The 20110-nt window shown below is 43.3% G+C and overlaps 1 protein-coding gene across 1 annotated transcript; it reads left to right on the top strand.

The window, feature by feature from the left end:
* Positions 1–12356: 12356 nt before the first annotated feature.
* VIP4 (leo1-like family protein) lies at positions 12357–19418 on the top strand. The gene is made up of 11 exons (XM_048700843.2): positions 12357–12704; positions 13201–13553; positions 13745–13859; positions 14305–14481; positions 15158–15334; positions 15688–15819; positions 15939–16118; positions 17519–17650; positions 18275–18388; positions 18472–18684; positions 19075–19418. Exons 1-11 carry the CDS (start codon positions 12462–12464, stop codon positions 19222–19224), a joined length of 1986 nt encoding a protein of 661 aa, XP_048556800.1. The 5' UTR covers positions 12357–12461; the 3' UTR covers positions 19225–19418.
* Positions 19419–20110: the final 692 nt, after the last annotated feature.

The following is a 20110-nucleotide window of genomic DNA, read 5'->3' as shown; positions in this document are numbered from 1 at the left end:
CATCTCATCTCACCACGCAAAGTGTTTTCGTAACCTACTCTCATTCTTGCAACTGGGCACATGTTGCAGTCCGCCCAGAAGGGAGGCGCGAGAGAAGGCGACGACAACGACATGATTCCGCCGGTTGTGGGCACCCGACCATGGCGGAGCGATAAGGCTGGTCGGGCCCGAGCGGTCGATAAACGTGAGGCTGGGACCACAGTGTAGTCATTCCTGGCGGATGATGTGCGTTCGCCTCGCCGCCTCTGCCGCGACGCGAGCCCGCCAAAGGTCCCCGTCACCGGCGGCAAAGCAGGCGCAGCCGTTGTTTCAGGAATTCTTTCTGCAACACGGCCGTTGTTTCAGGAATTGTTTCTGCAACGCGACCGTTGTTTCAGGAATTGTTTCTGCAATCTCCAAATTTTTGCAACATGGTAGTTGTTTTTGCAACGCGGCCGTTGTTTCAAGAATTGTTTCTGCAATCTTCAAATTTTTGCAACATGGTAGTTGTTTCTGCAATGCAGCCGTTGTGTAACATCCCAAATTTTCAATTTGGAATGTTATACATTAGATCATCAATGCATATCATATTTTATTTTGCATTTTGGTTGATCCTAGAAATTCTACGCAACTCAATGACCCACGGAGAGAGTTGGGGATTTCGTTATTTTCATATTTGAGTTTTTTCAAATTTTGAGAATAGGATCATTTGATTTTATTTATTTTATCATCAATTATTTCTATTACAAAAATATGAGAGAGGGAATAAAATGACTTTCCCAAAATAAAGAAATATTGAGGATTTAATAATAAAATCAAATAAGATTTTATTTCGGAGTTTTTCAGTGTTTTATTTGAATTTAGGAAAATGTGCGTTTTTCAAAATTGCATTTAGGTCCCAAATAAATGTTCACCTTGTGCGGCTTGATTTTAGAAGCCCGTGAAAATTTATTTCAAAATTTTTGGAGTCCGTTTAGTATTTCTTTTTTTTCTTCCGAGCGGAATAATTTAAAAAAAATGCGAACCGACTTAACGGGCCGTGTCCGACCTGGACACTGGCCCGGGAGGGCTTTATAAGCCGAGGCCCAGCCCCGGGGGGAAACCCTAATCCGCCCCAAGCCGCCGCCGCCGCGTCGCCGCCGTCGTCCGCCGCCGGATCCCGCCGCGCCTCGTTTTCCGTGCCGTCATTTAAAAAAATCGATTTTCGTCGGTTTTTTTGGTTTCGGTTTTTTTTAATAGATCGGTTTTTCCGGTTTATTTAAATAGTGAGCGTTCGTCCGTTCGTTCGTTCTAGCGAGCGTTCGTCCGTTCGTTCGTTCTAGCGAGCGTTCGTCGTTTTTCTTTTTCTCGGATTAAATCCGCGATTTTTCTGATCGCGATTCCTGATCCGATTTTCGTTTTAGTATAATTTTTTGCTCGTTTATTGGAATCAGGCGATTCAAGCGCCTAGAGTTTCGTCTCGAAACCCTCTATCCGTTTAACCAACTTAAACAAGATTTTTCTACTGTAAAATTTGCCCTGGATCCAGATTACTAGAACAAAGTTGTTTTCTTTCGCCGTTTGACTTTCGTTGCTTCGTTCGATTTGATTCTTTTTGCAAACCGGAGTTCTTAAGTTGAACCTTCTAGTTAGATCTCTTATTTGAGTTTTACTTGTGCATTAGATGAGTACTTATTGTATGCTTGTTTGTTTGTTTGCGATAGAGTACCCGGAGTGCGCCGCTTGTTACTTCGAATCGTTAGGTTTCGCGGATCATCAGCAAGGCAAGTAACACTTTGATCATACCTTTTCTACTACCCAGTTTTATTGCATTAGATCAATCCTCACACATTGCATGATTATGATCTAATTAAATTGTGGGATGGGAAGTAGATGAGGTAGTACCTATTACCTGTTATTATCAAACCTTTGGGAGTTTACTTCTACGTTTGCTTATTTTGCCATGTTATGCTAGTAGATGTGGATTGGGTGAGTGATATCCATGACAGATGTGAGATTGTTAATTAATGGTTTATCTAAGGTGGCAAATTAAACACACATCTGGGTGGATTGAGGCACCTGGGTATTCCAGGACTTGCCTGTTTTCTTTTGGACCGCCACCCAGGCTCAAAGGGATCATGAGACTATTCATACTAGAAACTTCCGTGTGCAGCCACAAGCTATTATGGGCTCTAGCATAGTTGACTAAGTCGTGCGAACTCTTACAATGGTAGACTAGCAGATGTAGGGGATGTAGGTGGTACGGTCTACCCGATCGTAAGGTGCTAGCGCTTTTGAAATACTATGTCTCGGTCATCTGTCTTCTCAAACACCATGTAGTGCGAGAAACCAAACGGAGGCGATCGAGTCTTGTGGGGAAAAATGCGCAAACCTCTGCAGAGTGTAACAAACTAATCATGGTTAGCCGTGTCCCCGGTTATGAACATCTTGAGTATCTAGTACCTGCATTATCATGTGAATCTCAACATGTTACTCTAAATTAATTTTGTTGGGTTATGTTTAATGATGATGCTTAATTGGGATTGAGAATGCTGTCAACCATTCTCAATGTTTAACAACTACCATGATAGTTAAATAAAATTATTCCTTTGAAGTAGGGAAAAATTGTCTTTACGCAAAATTGTAACCATAGAGTTTTCCACCAGCCAAATATGCATATAGGATAGCTATTTCATTCCATTACTCTCTATGTGTTACTTTGCCAGCATATTCCATGTGCTGACCCGTTTCAGGCTGCAACGTTAATGTTGCAGACTTTTCAGACGATGATTAAGGAGTTTTTAGGTTGTGGTTCTGTACTCAGTGATGCCGTTGGAGTTGATGGACTCACTTATCTTCCAAGCCTTCCGCTGTTATTGTTATTAGATGGCCTTAAGCCATATTTATTGTAATAAGTTCTCTTTTGAGACACTCGCTGTAATAAGTGTGTGATTGCTACTCTGCTATAAATCCTCCGAGTACTGTGTGGTGTCAGCATTACTGATCCAGGGATGACACCGGAGCACAGAGATCAGACTGTTTGAGGTCTGGTCGCTACAGAGATGGTATCAGAGCACACGCTGACTGTAGGACACGACCACTAAGCTAAAAGACCTAGATCATTATTCACTCTCTTCTCTTCTGACCTCTCATATTTTCTACTCTTTAGGATGGCGGATGCAAGGAACAAGTTGACACAACCAGATGAAGATACACCCTTTGGACGACACTTGAAGGAAGTCACTAGATACCTGAACATAGGAGTACCAAGTTTTACGGGAACCTACAACGCCACTTTACCTGAAGAAGAGCGCTGGATGATTCAAGTCCAAGTTCCAGGAAGGACGTTCATGCCAGTCACTTAGCCCATAGAGTTTTCTTTTGATGCACCAACTTGGAGTCTAGGAAAGAGTATGGCAGCTCACATCGCCATGGGACTCATTGGAGAAGTCTACCGCAAGGATCTCAAGGATACTATCTACCAGATTTGTGGGCACCGAGATGAGCACTGGGAGATGATCAGCACCAGGAAGGATAGATCAATCGCAGCTTTTATCCAGGAGTTAAACCAGCACATTTGACGACAGGAGAACCAGATGTGCGCCGACATGATAGACCTAAAGAAGGCAAAGACTAGAATCAAGGAACTGGAGGAAGAACTCAAGGCTACACGTGAAGATTATGAAGAGGAAATTGAAGTATTGGTGGAGAAGAATGACGACCTAATCAAGAAGATTGGAATATTTATGGGAGGCCCTACGCCAGTAGATGAAGACGAAGAACCCCAGGAGATTAGCCCGGAAGACTACATCATCATCGACGGCACCGACTCGGAACCATATAGTAGCGATGATGACTATGTTGATGAAGCTGGAGCAGATATTATGGAGTCAACGACCGAAGAATATTTCTAGTAGACCACCTCATCAGTAGTAGTAGTCCATCATGTAAATATAGTAGTTTGAACACTTTTGCGATAGATAGATCGATTGCATGCCCTTGTTTGATTGATTGAAGTGAATTGTTTGCTTTTGCCTCATGTGCATATGGGTAGTGTTTTCTCTTTAGACCCCCTCTATTCTTATATCTCATCTTTTCTAAACCCTCAGATGCCTCCGAGACGTGACCCCGGATTTGCCTTTCCACCGGAGCTCACCCAGTTGATCCAGTAACAGAACACATTGATGCAGTTGCTAGTCTAGAATCAGAATCAGGGGAACAACAACAACAACCCACCACCACCACCACCACCTGTTGATCACTTAGCCCGTTTTCTTAGGCTGAATCCGCCGGTGTTTTCCAGTAGCACCGAGCCGATAGTAGCAGATGATTGGCTCTGCAAGACAGCTAGGGAGTTGACCACAGCAGGATGCACAGATGCGGAGAAGGTGAAGTTTGCCGCACATCAGCTAGAAGGACCCGCAGCATCATGGTGGGAGAATTTCACAGCCACTTTCCCAGTTGACACTGTCACATGGGACCAGTTTCAGCAGGCTTTTCGTATTGCACATGTTTCAGCAGGAGCTATGGCCATGAAGAAGCGTGAGTTTCGCAACTTGCGCCAAGGAGGACGGAGAGTTGGCCAGTATGTGGAGGAATTTAGTAAGTTAGCACGTTATGCCCCAGATGACATCGCTACAGATGCAGCTAAGCAGGAGAAATTTCTGGAAGGACTAAATGATGAGTTGAGCATGCAGTTGATGGTAGCCACCTTCAACAACTACCAGGAGTTGGTAGATCGTGCTCTCATGGTTGAAGGCAAGCAGCAGCAAATTGAGAATCGCAATAGGAAGTATGGACAAGGAAACTACACTTCAGGAGCTCAGTAGAAGCCACGTTTTACCCCTAGACCGGGAGGACATTTTCAGCATACCCATGGAGGAGGTAGCTCGCACAATCACAATGGCACCAAGAATGGAAATGGCAACGGAGGAAGCAACGGCCAGAATCGCACCAACCCACCAACCCCAGCCAAGAAGGACCTAAGCCAAGTCACTTGTTTTAAGTGTCAGAAGACCGGACATTATGCCAATGAATGTCCTGAAGGCCAAAATGGCAATGGAAGTTCTGGGAAGAAGCCGAACCCTTTCAACAGGGGACAGGGGACAGGTGAACCACGTTAGCGTGGAGGAGGTTGAAGCTTAGTCCGATGCAGTAATAGGTAAGTTTTTGGTTAAGTCATTTACTGCACTCGTTCTTTTTGATACTGGTGCATCGCATTCATACATCTCAAGGGGATTTGTGTATAAGTATAACCTATCAACCCAAGCCCTTAGGTCACCCATGTTAGTAACCTCGCCCGGAGCAGAGTATGTGGCTAGTCTATGGTGTGATCGGTTACCATTAAGGATTGGTAACTATGTTTTTCCCTCAGACCTAATAGTATTGGAATCCCAAGGATTGGATGTGATATTAGGCATGGATTGGCTATCAAAGTATGAAGGGAATATTGAATGTGCTAGTAAGTCAATTTTGCTTACCACCCCAGAAGGGAGAAGGATCAAGTATGTATCCCGGCATGTGCCAAAGAGGACTCAAGTAAATTTCCTAACAGGAGTTGTGCAGGAGGAAGTACCAGTGGTAAGGGATTTTCCCGATGTATTTCCGGAAGAGTTGCCAGGCATGCCACCGGATAGAGATATCGAGTTTTTGATTGAGCTATTGCCAGGCACAGGGCCAATATCAAAGAGACCATATAGGATGCCAGCAAAGGATTTGGTGGAAATTAAGAAGCAGATTAAGGAGTTACTGGATAAGGGATATATTCGCCCAAGTTCTTCACCTTGGGGATCGCCAGTACTTCTAGTGGAGAAGAAGGATGGATCGTTAAGGATGGTTGTTGATTATCAAGGATTAAATGAAGTAACGATCAGGAACAAGTACCCACTACCTATGATCAACGATCTATTTGATCGATTGCAAGGAGCTAAGGTATTTTCCAAGATCGATCTGCGATCAGGATACCACCAGTTGAAGATTCGAGAACAGGATATTCCAAAGACAGCTTTTACTACCAGGTATGGGCTGTATGAGTATACCGTTATGTCATTTGGTCTGACTAACGCTCCTGCCTATTTTATGAACATGATGAACAAAGTGTTTATGGAGTTTTTGGATAAGTTCGTCGTAGTGTTCATTGATGATATCCTGGTTTATTCGAAGAATGAAGAGGAGCATAAGGAGCATTTGCGCTTGGTACTTGGAAAGCTCAGAGAACATCAATTATATGCCAAGTTCAGCAAATGTGAGTTTTGGTTGAAGGAAGTAGGATTCCTCGGACATGTTATATCTGGAGAAGGTATAATAGTAGATCCCGCTAAAGTTGAAACCGTGGCCAAGTGGGAAGCCCCAACAACAGTTGGAGAGATCCGGTGTTTTCTTGGACTCGCAGGATACTACCGGAGATTTATTGAGAATTTCTCAAAGATTGCGAAGCCTATGACTGAGTTGTTGAAGAAAGATACCAAGTTCATATGGACGGAGGAATGTGAGGCTAGTTTCCAGGAATTGAAGAAACGCTTGGTTACCTCACCAGTGTTGATTTTGCCAGACCAGACCGAAGATTATGAGGTGTATTGCGACGCTTCACGTCGAGGACTTGGAGCAGTGCTTATGCAGGAAGGGAGAGTTGTTTCATATGCCTCAAGACAACTGAAACATCATGATTTGAATTATGCCATGCATGATTTGGAGTTAGCAGCCGTAGTGCATGCTTTAAAAACATGGAGACATTTCCTCATTGGAAATAATTGTGAGGTGTACACGGATCATAAGAGTTTGAAGTACATTTTCACACAGAAGGAGTTGAATCTCAAACAAAGGAGATGGTTGGAGCTCATCAAGGATTATGATATGAAATTGCATTATCATCCTGGAAAGGCTAATGTAGTAGCTGACGCATTAAGCCGTAAGAGCCATGTCAATACGTTAATGACGGGAGAAATACCCAAGGAGTTAGCAGAAAATCTTCGTGAACTATGTTTGGAAATAGTTCCAAGAGGCTACGTAGCAGCATTGGAGATTCAGTCAACTTTGATGGATAGAATCAGAGAAGCGCAGAAAGCTGACAAAGAGATTGCCGCTATAAAGGAGAAACTGAGCAAAGGAAAAGCTAAAGGATTTCGTGAGGATGAGCACGGCACCCTATGGTTTGAAGACCGCGTTTACGTGCCCAATGACCCGGAGATCAGAAAGTTGATTTTGCAAGAGGCACACGACTCACAGTATTCAATTCACCCAGGAAATACCAAGATGTATTTGGATTTGAAGGATATTTTCTGGTGGACCGGAATGAAGAAGGATATTGCGGAGTATGTAGCAGTCTGTGATGTATGTCAGAGAGTAAAGGTGGAGCATCAGAAGCCAGTAGAATTGTTACAACCATTGCCGATACCCGAATGGAAGTGGGATAAGCTAGGCATGGATTTTATCACGGGATTGCCCAGGACTCGTTCAGGCTATGACTCGATTTGGGATGTAGTTGATCGATTGACGAAAGTAGCCCATTTTATCCCAGTAAAGACCACTTACACCAGTGCTAAGTTGGCAAAGATATACATGACCAGGGTCGTATGTTTGCATGGAGTTCCAAGGAGTATCGTATCAGATAGAGGAACCCAGTTTACCTCAAAGTTCTGAAAGCAGTTGGATGAAACTTTGGGTACCAGGCTAGAATTCAGTACAGCTTTTCATCCACAGACAGATGGACAAACCGAGAGAGTCAATCAGATTCTGGAGGATATGCTGAGAGCTTGTGCGCTAGATTACGGATCTAGTTGGGACGATAATTTGCCATATGCAGAGTTCTCTTACAACAACAGTTACCAAACCAGTTTGAAAATGGCCCCTTTCAAAGCATTGTACGGAAGGAGGTGCAGGACACCGCTGTCGTGGGATGAAGTTGGAGACCGCCAGTTGTTTGGTCCTGACTTGATTAAAGAGTCTAAACAGAAGGTGAAGTTGATTCGCGATAGGCTCAAGGTAGCCCAGTCCAGACAGAAGAGTTATGCAGATTCTAAACGAAAGGAGACAGTTTACGAAGTCGGAGATAGAGCTTATATTCGAGTATCTCCACTTCGGGGAACAAAGCGTTTTGGAGTTAAAGGGAAGTTAGCGCCACGATTTGTAGGATCATATCGAGTTTTGGAGCGTATGGGAGAAGTGGCCTACAAGTTGGAATTGCCCGAAGGATTGTCAGGAGTTCATGATGTGTTCCACGTTTCTCAGTTAAAGAAATGTCACACGGAAATGGTTGATATACCTTTGAGAGACACAGTGCCATTGGAAACTATTCAGTTGGATAATGATTTGACCTACGAGGAGAAACCAATTAAGATCCTCGAGTTTGCCAGCCGAGTTACCCGCAACAAGGTTATCAAAATTTGCAAAGTTCAGTGGAGCCACCACACGGAGGATGAAGCCACTTGGGAACGAGAGGAAGATTTACTCAAGGACCACCCTCACCTATTTTCTAGCCAACCCGAATCTCGAGGGCGAGATTCATCTTAAGGGGGGTAGGTTTGTAACATCCCAAATTTTCAATTTGGAATGTTATACATTAGATCATCAATGCATATCATATTTTATTTTGCATTTTGGTTGATCCTAGAAATCCTACGCAACTCAATGACCCACGGAGAGAGTTGGGGATTTCGTTATTTTCATATTTGAGTTTTCTCAAATTTTGAGAATAGGATCATTTGATTTTATTTATTTTATCATCAATTATTTCTATTACAAAAATATGAGAGAGGGAATAAAATGACTTTACCAAAATAAAGAAATATTGAGGATTTAATAATAAAATCAAATAAGATTTTATTTCGGAGTTTTTCGGTGTTTTATTTGAATTTAGGAAAAATGTGTGTTTTTCAAAATTGCATTTAGGTCCCAAATAAATGTTCACCTTGTGCGGCTTGATTTTAGAAGCCCGTGAAAATTTATTTCAGAATTTTTGGAGTCCGTTTAGTATTTTTTTTATTTTTTTTCTTCTGAGCGGAATAATTTTTTAAAAAATATGCGAACCGACTTAACGGGCCGTGTCCGACCTGGACACTGGCCCGGGAGGGCTTTATAAGCCGAGGCCCAGCCCCGGGGGGAAACCCTAATCCGCCCCAAGCCGCCCCAAGCCGCCGCCTCCGTCGTCCGCCGCCGCCGGATCCCGCCACCGAGGTTCGCCGCGCCTCGTTTTCCCTGTCGTCGTTTTAAAAAAGATCGGTTTTCGTCGGTTTTTTTTAGTTTCGGTTTTTTTAAATAGATTGGTTTTTCCGTTTTATTTAAATAGTGAGCGTTCGTCCATTCGTTCGTTCTAGCGAGCGTTCGTCATTTTTCTTTTTCTCGGATTAAATCCGCAATTTTTCTGATCGCGATTCCTGATCCGATTTTCGTTTTAGTATAACTTTTTGCTCGTTTATCGGAATCAGGCGATTCAAGCGCCTAGAGTTTCGTCTCGAAACCCTCTATCCGTTTAACCAACTTAAACAAGATTTTGCTACTGTAAAATTTGCCCTAGATCCAGATTACTAAAACAAAGTTGTTTTCTTTCGCCGTTTGACTTTCGTTGCTTCGTTCGATTTGATTCTTTTTGCAAACCGGAGTTCTTAAGTTGAACCTTCTGGTTAGATCTCTTATTTGAGTTTTACCTGTGCATTAGATAAGTACTTATTGTATGCTTGTTTGTTTGTTTGCGATAGAGTACCCGGAGTGCGCCGCTTGTTACTTCGAATTATTAGGTTTCGCGGATCATCAGCAAGGCAAGTAACACTTTGATCATACCTTTTCTACTACCCAATTTTATTGCATTAGATCAATCGTCACGCATTGCATGATTAGGATCTAATTAAATTGTGGGATGGGAAGTAGATGAGGTAGTACCTATTACATGTTATTATCAAACCTTTGGGAGTTTACTTCTACGTTTGCTTATTTTGCCATGCTATGCTAGTAGACGTGGATTGGGTGAGTGATATCCATGACAGATGTGAGATTGTTAATTAATGATTTATCTAAGGTGGCAACTTAAACACACATCTGGGTGGATTGAGACACCTGGGTATTCCAGGACTTGCCTGTTTTCTTTGGACCATCACCCAGGCTCAAAGGGATCATGAGACTATTCATACTAGAAACTTCCGTGTGCAGCCACAAGCTATTATGGGCTCTAGCATAGTTGACTAAGTCGTGCGAACTCTTACAGTGGTAGACTAGCAGATGTAGGGGATGTAGGTGGTACGGTCTACCCGATCGTAAGGTGCTAGCGCTTCTGGAAGACTATGTCTCGGTCATCTGTCTTCTCAAACACCATGTAGTGCGAGAAACCAAACGGAGGCGATCGAGTCTTGTGGGGAAAAGTGCGCAAACCTCTGCAGAGTGTAACAAACTAATCATGGTTAGCCGTGTCCCCGATTATGGACATCTTGAGTATCTAGTACCTAGATTATCATGTGAATCTCAACATGTTACTCTAAATTAATTTTGTTGGGTTATGTTTAATGATGATGCTTAATTGGGATTAAGAATGCTGTCAATCATTCTCAATGTTTAACAACTACCATGATAGTTAAATAAAATTATTCCTTTGAAGTAGGGAAAATTGGCTTTATGCAAAACTGTGACCATAGAGCTTTCCACCAGTCAAATATGCATATAGTATAGCTATTTCATTCCATTACTCTCTATGTGTTACTTTGGCAGCATATTCCATGTGCTGACCCGTTTCGGGCTGCAACGTTAATGTTACAGACTTTTCAGACGACGATTAAGGAGTTTTTAGGTCGTGGTTCTATACTCAGTGATGCCGTTGGAGTTGATGGACTCACTTATCTTCCAAGCCTTCCGCTGTTATCGTTATTAGATGGCCTTAAGCCATATTTATTGTAATAAGTTCTTTTTTGAGACACTCGCTGTAATAAGTGTGTGATTGCTACTCTGCTATAAATCCTCCGAGTACTGTGTGGTGTCAGCATTACTGATCCAGGGATGATACCGGAGCACAGAGATCAGACTGTTTGAGGTCTGGTCGCTACACGTTGTTTCAGGAATTACTTCTGCAACGCGACCGTTGTTTCAGGAATTGTTTCTGCAACACGATCATTATTTCAGGATTGTTTCTGCAATGCGGTCGTTGTTTCTGCATCTGGTTTGTTGTTTCAGGAATTAGTGTGTCGAGAAGGCGACAAGGCGCGTGCGAGGAGTTAGATTGGACGGCTCGCGCGCAGAGATCCGACGGCTGTCGAGGTGGTGGAAGTTTACTAGACGTCTACCGGTAGACGCGCAGCGCTGCGCTGCTAGGCGTCCGCCGGCCGATGTTTAGATTTTATCCGTCGCCTCGACGGCCATTGGATACCCGAGCTGATAACCGTCTGATTCGGTGTCCGCGCCCTGCATGCTCATTCGTTATTTTCCGCAACAAACGCTCTATTGCAGAAACAAGACAGTATTGACCTGACCCCGACTAAGCCGCGCCCAGCGCGCCGCCCCCGCCAACCCACCGCAAAATCAGTCCGCCGCCGGCGTGTAGGAGCTACTTTAGTTGCGAAACCTCCTATTATCTAATTTCCTGCAACAAGAGCTCTGTTGCGAAACTTTATCATCTCTAATTCCCTGCAACAAATGCTTTGTTGCGAAAACTCCTTTTCTCTAATTTTCCGCAACAAGTCCCTTGTTGCAAAAATTGAAAAGACATCTCATGTCGCGCCTAATTTTGTGTAACAAGACCCTTGCTACAAAAATTGCAACAACATCTCTGGCTGCATCGCGGAGTCTTTGTTGTCGTCGTTCCGCAACAACGTTGTTGTTTCAGAAACATCAACAACGTGGCAAAGCTTGTAAACACACTGCGCATGGGCTGGGGCGGATCAAGCAGGGAGGGCTCCTCCGACACCGCCGCCGCCGCCGACGGAGAGGCCGTGCACTCGACGCGCGCCGCTGGAGCACCGTTCGAACCACGCGGATCTTAGGAACTGCCGCTGACGACAGTGGGTGGCTCGGCGATCCCAATCTAGATGCAGGGGCAGGAGAGCTGTGAGCGGCGGGGCGGCCGGTTGCCTGGCATGAGCGGCCGCGGCGGCCGGTTTTCCAACGCCTCGCCTGATCTGCCGCAGAAGAAAAGAGATGCAAGAGAAAGAGATTAGAATCGCAGGGAAGAAGACGATGTGGGGATGCTCTTAACCGTCTGATCAACATTCAATCTGACGGATACGGAGCCGGCAGACGTTCGCCCCCGATCTGTCGGTTGAAGGTAAGCTTTTCCCATTATAAATACTGTTTGAAAATTTCCTAAAAAAGAAAGAAAAAAACTCTTTGAAAGAAAAATTCCCCGGAAGTCGATTGCATGTGGGTCCTATAGTTGGATCTATAGCTGTCTCCCACGCAACCCTAAAAAAAAAGCCGTCTCCCACGCAATTTTCTTCAGTGGCTCGAACGCCACGCGACCCACGCATAAATTCACCTCGGAGCGGAAACTGAAGAAACCCAAACAGGAGCGGAAAGCAGCGGCGGCGGCGATGGCGGGCGGTGACCGGGAGAGGGATGTCGAGGAGGAGACGCGCAACCAGATGATGCAGAACCTCTTCGGCGACCAGTCTGAGGACGAAGAGGAGGACGACCCCATCGAGGTCGCCGACGATGACGACCAGGGGCCGCCACAGCAGATGCAGCGCCATCGCCAAGTTCTGGACCAAGAGGAGGACGAGGAGGAAGAAGACGAGGGACGCAGCCACGGCCCTGCCCACGACGCCTACCACTCGGTAACACACATCCAGTCCCCTTCTCGCCGTGATTGATCTCCCCTGCTCTACTCCCTCAATCCCCATCCTGGGCTAGGGCTTAGTTTTCTCTTTGGGGAGCTGTCGATTCGAAGCCTCGAGACCGGGCCCAAAATTGCTCGAGAAATTGTGGGCTTATGTTTTTAATTGATCCTGGGAAATCTAACTGAAACATTTTGAAGTAGAAATTCGTAATTTTAGGCGAGGTGGAGAATTGTAGGCGCGTGCATGCGCCAGCTTGCTGATTGTTGTGTGATGCAATCTCTGTATATCCTGGGAATTTTGTATAGCAACTAGCAAGTGATTGGAACAACGATGACTGTTACTTTTAAAATGATCTTTAAAACTGGAATGTTGGTCTTGCTAAAGAGTTAAAGATATGCTCTTGTAGATTTCCTCATATCCCTAATTCTGCGTCGACATTGGTTAAGCTATCTGATGTGACATTTTCTTACTGATATGTGATATGTTTATCCAGGAAGAAGGGGAGGGTGAGGCAGAGAATGGTGGGGAAGGAGAAGCGGAAGGAGAAGGTGAGAGTGAGGGCCAACTTGGAATGGAAGAGGAAAGTGAAACAGAGGCCCATCCTGCTGATCTTGATCAAGGAGAAAGTGACCCGGAAAAGGTTCAGAGCTCACCAGAAAGAGAACTGAGTGATGGGGTGATGCAAACTGACGCAAGAGGCATGGACAGTGAAGAAGATGGCTACGAGCAGCAGGCGGTTCCCAGTAGAAGAAGGGAAGTTGTTGCCTCTGAATCTGAGGGGTCTGAAGATAATTATTATGCTGGTCAAGCTCCTGAAGATGAGGAAGCTCCTCAAAGGAAACCAAGGCAAGGAAAACTAGAATGCTACTTTGTTAAATATTATGCGTTTTATGCTTGCTAGACCTGACATTACTAAGTAATTTGTTGCATGGTTGACTAAATGATTCATTATTTCGGCAGTGCATTCATATTCTTCTCTTATATAGATCCTTCCTAATAGTGTAGTGACTCATAAGAATCACAATCTCATTGTGCAGCTCGCCGATGGAGGAAGAGAGAGATCATGAAGTTGTCCGTGATGTGTTTGGTGATAGTGATGAAGATGAACCTGCTCCTTATCATGCCCCGGATGAAATTGACGAAGATTCCAATGTAAGATTCAAATCCCGAATTCTTCCTTTTCTGTTTATTCAGTAAAATATAGAAATTCCAGATCTCCAGAAGCGATCTTAGTCACAGTTATGAGTCTAGACAGCAATGCGTAGTTGCTTACTGGATGATAAGGATAATGCGGTACATGTTAGTGTAACTGAGTTTTTTTTATCGACACAGAACAGTGGCGAATATGGTGGTCTTTTATCTCATTTTACCCTTGTATTTGCCATTTTGCGCTTCCCTAAATAAATCTTAGCTTAACTAAGTAGTCATGCGAACAACTTAAACCTTCTGCGTTTCTTGCATTTGTTCTGCATGAATATTGATCTGTGCTTCCAATCAGGTTTGATAATTTTTCCCATCTATTACACATTATCTTGTTATTTAAAGCCTTTTCATCTCTAGGCACACAATAAATTTCCCTTGTTCTCTTCTTCTGTAGCCTATGGAGGATGAATTGCAATATGAGAAAGACTTGCAGCCAGATGACGTCGTAGCTGATGATGATATACGATATGATTCAGATGACAACCATGAGCCAAAAACAAAAGAGAAGCCAGTTGGTCCACCGTTGAACTTGGTGGTTCCACGTCAGCAGCCACCAGCACGACCGGACAGAGTGAGTTAACTACACATTTAAATCTTGCCTTTCAGTCTCTCTCTCCCTCTCTGCGAGGGATGCCTTTCAGTCTCTGTTCTCTTTTTTTCTGATGATATGGTTGAGTACTGGTGCATGTGGTTTATCATTTGATGGTTGATTACTGTTTGATATCTTTAGACAGCAGTCTCTTGGCTTTTGAAGTCTAATAGCGATATTATCTTGTCTATATATAAGCCTGTTCTCTTAAGCTCAGCCTATTTGCTTTATCACATCCATCCAACAATTTTATTTTAACGTTGCATGCCTTTTTCTGTTGTGCATGGTGTACATGCACATCATTCTTTATTATTCTTTGCTATCTGTTACTCCTTAATAGTCTAACGGGTGATGTTTTGTTTTACACCTGGTATACACCTGCCCGGTATAATAAAATGACAAGGAAATAACTCGTGCTGTGATGATTGATGAGCAACATTGTTGGAGGAAATAACTCGTGTGTGATGATTGATGAACAACATTCTTGTACTTGATGGTGAAAACATTTTGGTCTAGATACATATCCTTATCCTAGGTCATCTCATGTTCTATGGGCTTTGGTAAGAATGACAGAATGTTAGGAGCCATGCTGAATAGGTTTGCACTTCTGCAGCTATTCAGGCAGGGTTTTGTTACCTAATGATTTCTTATCTTGTAGATGAACGTGATCAAGGTATCAAACATAATGGGGATTGATCCGAGGCCTTTTGATCCCAAAACATATGTGGAAGAAGATGTTTACGTTACAGATGAATCTGGGACCAAGAAAAAAATACGACTGGAGGACAATATTGTGCGGTGGAGAACTGTCAAGAATTCTGATGGCACTACATCAGTAAGTGGAACATTTTTCATGCAGCAATGTAGTATTATGAAATCATTTGGTGTTACAGTCAGTTACAAACTTATGTTTACATTGCCATATTTTCAAATTCTCTCTCCTTGAAGTTGATATGGCATTCCTATCTAGATTATGTCACTACTCTACTTATGACATCATGATGGTTTCATTGATCTTCTATGTTCTTTCAATTTGGCGATGTTCCTGTTTTCCTTGCAGCTATCTTTTCCCTCCACCTTGAAGACCTATGCACGTGATGCATTTTAGTCTGCGATGTTTTGCTGCTGTATTACTGAGATTTGTTTTCCCCGCCGATAATTGAAGCTTTGCACATTGATTTCTTGCAGGTTGAAAGTAATGCACGCTTTGTCAAATGGAAAGATGGAACCATGCAGCTGCTGATTGGTAATGAAGTTCTTGATATATCCGTACATGAAGCAAATCATGATCAGTCCCATCTGTTTCTGAGGAGTGGGAAGGTAAACTATTTCTTGTCTGCTTTCCAATTGCATTTCGTACCGCCTCTTTGTTCATCTATACTCTCAACATCATCCACAATAAGTTTCACTGGCCTGATTAATTTTGAATCATAATGCAGGGAGTTCTACAATCACAAGGAAGACTTCTACAGAAAATGAGATTTATGCCATCTTCCTTGTCTTCAAAGTCACATCGTTTATTAACCGCTCTTGTTGATTCTCAGAATAAGAAAACTGTTAAGATGCAAAAGTGGTATGATGCTAAGGATCCTGAGAGAGTGAAGCAGGAAAAAGAAAGGGTAACCAAAACTCCACTGTTTAGTCCTGTGGTTGAATATGCTCATTGACTTGTCCATGATTTGTGTTTGCCGAACTTAGCTGCTTAAGCTAAGGCTCCTATGTCAGATATAAAAACACTAGTGTCTTGTTACATGTCCACTTTCCATGTATCTCTCTTACTGATAGGCTGATAGCCATAGGGGCTTGCCATGTTCTCCACATGTATGTTTCTTTTTCCCTAAGATAGTTGAATTACTACTTCCTAGTAGGGTCTGCAGCGCTTCATGCTGGTGCTGGGAACCTCATGAAGAGCATGTTTTTACCATATTAAGCCTACAAATACAATGTTCCCCATTATCAGAGAACAAAAAATGGGTGGTTGTTTCACCAGAAGAACAGAATCCAGCCCAGCCCGGCCCTTTGCTCTGCTTGTCCTCTCTCTGCTTGATCTTCAAATTCCTGCTTTCCCTCCCTGCTGGATCACGGTACTTGCTGGTTGTGGATAAACCCTATTGGACGTTCGGTCATCCCTTAGCAGCTTCCCTTCTCAGAACATTGGACGAGTCCGACAGTTTTATTTGTGTTTCCCCGTTTCTGTAGCCATGAAACTAATGGGAGTATGAGTTCTAAGATCAGAAACCTGTAGAAATTTGTACTCACTCCTCTAAACAACCATTTGACACACGAAACCCCTTGCTTTCATGAATCCGTTGCAGACACATGAGAAAATTGACCTTTAAATGTATTGCCTAAGTCATCTATTAATCAATGTTGCCCCCCCCCCCCCCCCCCCCCCCCCCCCACTTAGTTTGGTCTGAAGCTCTGCCATTGCATACATACCAACACATAAGTCAACATTAATAAACCCGTTTTGTTTTGTAGAGTTTGAGCTTGACTGGTTCAGAAGTTCTTCTCTGTGTTTCTTGTTCCATTCAGTAAGTGTCAGCCTAGCCTACCTAATCTAAGGGTAGGGTCTAGAAGTTCTTGTACTCATGATTCGATGTAATCTGATGATTATGGTTAGGGGTTCTCAACCCGGTTTGGATACAAGCTATGGAAACCGATGAATATGGCCGTAGTTCATTTCCTTAACTAGCCCCAACCACGTTGGCGAAACCAGTACGAAGAGAAAATGAGTAATGGATTCAACAGGTTGAGTCTGACTGTATTTGAAGTATTGAACACCCTGAATTGTCCATAGCGTTCAGTGTGACACAGTACAGCCAACACTCCAAACATCAAATCAAGTGAAGTTGCCATTTATGAAGGTGCAACAATAAATTGTGATTCTTGTCCCATTCTGGAGGCATATTAATCGTGTTTATTGCTGACCTCTTTTTCCGTTTTCCCCCACCAAAACCGATTTTGTATGCATTTTCAGCAAAGTTTTTCCTTTTTCACTGACATAGTAATTATGCAGGCTGAGGGCCAAAGTATTAGAGCTCATTCAATTCTTCAACGCAAACGAGAAAAGGTGAACCGCAAATACACACAACCTGCCAGGCAAAGAAGGCAGCTTTCTCCAGGGTTTTTGGAAGATGCATTAGATGAGGTGGGTTGTTGTTTCCCTGCCTTTTGCCAATTAAGAAGATTATGGTACAACTAGCTATTCTGGTATATTACAGTGTTAGTTTTAGGAATAAATGATATACAGTGTAAGCACAGTTTCTCTTGATCTACACTAGTAAATGTCATTTAACAATCACCAATCATTTAGATCTAACTGTATATTTCTTTTATATTTTAATCACAGATCTAGTGTGAACTTATTAAAGCTTACTCTAGGTCATACTATGGGAAGTTTAGTTCTGTATGAAATTCATTTCATGCTTCCCTAGTTTACTCCAACTCTTTGGGTTACCTTCTTGAGTGTACATATGCAATTCTTGCCTAGGTGGGTAATTTTATTCTGATAGTGTCATGTTGCCATGGGATCTGGAGATACATGCTCAGTAGCTGTTTTTGTAAGACTAGAGAGTATGAAGTGCTGTGCTGATTTACTTGCCTGGATAACTTTTTCTTAGATTGAACATGACAATAAGTGAGGTTGTATTTGTGGGCTGTGGGTGACTACTGTGTCTTGGGACATGAATGTTGTTCTTGCGTGTTACTAGCTCCGCTCTTCCGGGTAGTAGCGGAATGTGGCAAGAATTCATTGAACATATACTTTTGGCAGGATGAGGAGACTGACAACCACTACAGCTCTCGGCGAATGGCATCTCGTGGTCGTTTTGAGGATGACTTGGAGGCTGAAGCACTAGGTGAAAGGCGTATAATTAACGCAAAGAAGGTGGATAACTGGGCAAAGATGCATTCTCATTTGAACAAATTTATTACTGTCAATGCTTACATGTATTCTGTGCACATTCTCAGTCGAATATGAGCAGAGGTGTTCCTCGCAAACCATCCTTCCCTCCTTCTCGCTCGGCGAGACGCCAGGAGTACTCTGAGAGTGAAAGGGAGGAGTCAGAGTATGAAACTGAAGGCGAGGACATTGAGCACTCGCCCACCGGTGGAAGGGAAGAGCTGGACGAGGAGGATGAATATGAGGAAGACCCGGAGCCTATGTCAGATGAAGGAATCCAGGTAAGATGCCACTGCCTCAAACTCCAGTTTTCCTTTTACAAAGTAGGTAGTGTGGTAAACTGCAATAACCATCCAATTTAGCAAGAGTCAGGTCCTCTTACCGGGCATACACGGTAAAGAATTAGGTAGTTCAATAGCAGGCAAACACAAGATTGCTTGTAACTCTGACATTAGGAATACGGTCACCAATTTGAATTGAAATTTTAGATGTCAGACTTTGTAGATAATTTTCTTTCGCTCTGCTGCCGCGTTGATCTGAGAGTGAGATGGTAACCAGAACAGAAGGAAGACCATGATTTCCATTTAACCTGTCATTCAGTCATGGCCGTCTGACTACTCAATGGAGGAAAGATGGTAATAATGTTAATCAAACTGGAACTGGTTGTGCAGGAACCAAAGCGGAAGAGAGAGTCAGCAGTGGGCGGGAGCCAAAGGCGCAGGGAGGTGGACTCGGACGAGGATTCCCCGCCGAGGAAACAGGCTGCGACTGTTCATCGCCGGAAGGGCGTTGTTTTTGAAAGCGACGACGAAGACGAGTGAAGGAGAAAATAGAAATTCGCAAACGTACATTCGTCTCTGCTGCCAAAAGAGTTGTTGAATATTGGATGGGCTATGTGTGAATGTTGTTCATTTAGAAACAAAAAAAAAGAAGTTGTCAGTTGTCCGTTATTCGGTGCCCAGGTGCAGATCATGAACAGTAAATTCAAATAAAATAGCAAAAGAATTCAAAATAATCTGATATTTTTGGCATCAGAGATGCTTGAATGTGGAAAATTTTGTGGCGAAATGACATTTGAGGAGCTCTTGAGAAAAAAATTTGTGAGAGAAACTTAAAAAAACACTGTTTGGAGCAGATTTTTTTTTGTCGAGACTTCCTTCAATGTCATTTTGCCATGAAAATTTGCACACCCTAACGCACCTAAGCATCTTCTATGCCAAAAAATGCCAATTTTTTAATTTACTGTTCATCCAGTGCACATGGCACTCTCACACTAGAGCATCTTTGAGGGAAAAGAAAAAGTTTTTCCTTCTGCATTTACTGTTCATCGGTGCACGTGGCGCTTTGGCCGAATAATCGACTAAAGTGTGCCGTGTTTATAAGTACTCATATTTTTGTTTTCTTGAGACAAAGTACTCCTATATATTGTCAGTGGCCTACGCCATGCGTGCTGCTTCACTATTGGGCCAGCTGGCGCATGTGGGCTGGCGTGTAAACTGTTTTGGTGTGCCTGTTATCTTGAAGCCTCAGCCAGTAGTAGGGCATCCCTTGGCAATGCCTGCATAAAAGAAAGAAGTATATATTTCACCCCTGGCGTGGCAGACGAATAGCCCCTTAAACTCGAATTTGTACTCCTTCCAGTCCTTTTTAGTTTGCATATAAGATTTATCTGAAGTCAAGCCTCGTAAACTTTGACCAAGTTTATAG

The sequence above is a fragment of the Triticum urartu genome, chromosome 2A, assembly GCF_056163025.1.
Source record: "Triticum urartu cultivar PI428250 chromosome 2A, HENAU_Tu73, whole genome shotgun sequence".
In the NCBI taxonomy this organism is placed as follows: domain Eukaryota; kingdom Viridiplantae; phylum Streptophyta; class Magnoliopsida; order Poales; family Poaceae; genus Triticum; species Triticum urartu.
This window is presented reverse-complemented; position numbering and strand designations above follow the sequence as displayed.

What these genes read in the sequence shown, in the direction of transcription:
- VIP4 (XM_048700843.2), top strand. Translation starts at nt 12,462, where the DNA reads ATGGCGGGCGGTGACCGGGAGAGGGATGTCGAGGAGGAGACGCGCAAC. An exon ending in GTATAATTAACGCAAAGAAG is followed by an intron (nt 18,389 to 18,471) that starts GTGGATAACTGG and finishes GCACATTCTCAG; the next exon opens with TCGAATATGAGCAGAGGTGT. An exon ending in TGTCAGATGAAGGAATCCAG is followed by an intron (nt 18,685 to 19,074) that starts GTAAGATGCCAC and finishes CTGGTTGTGCAG; the next exon opens with GAACCAAAGCGGAAGAGAGA.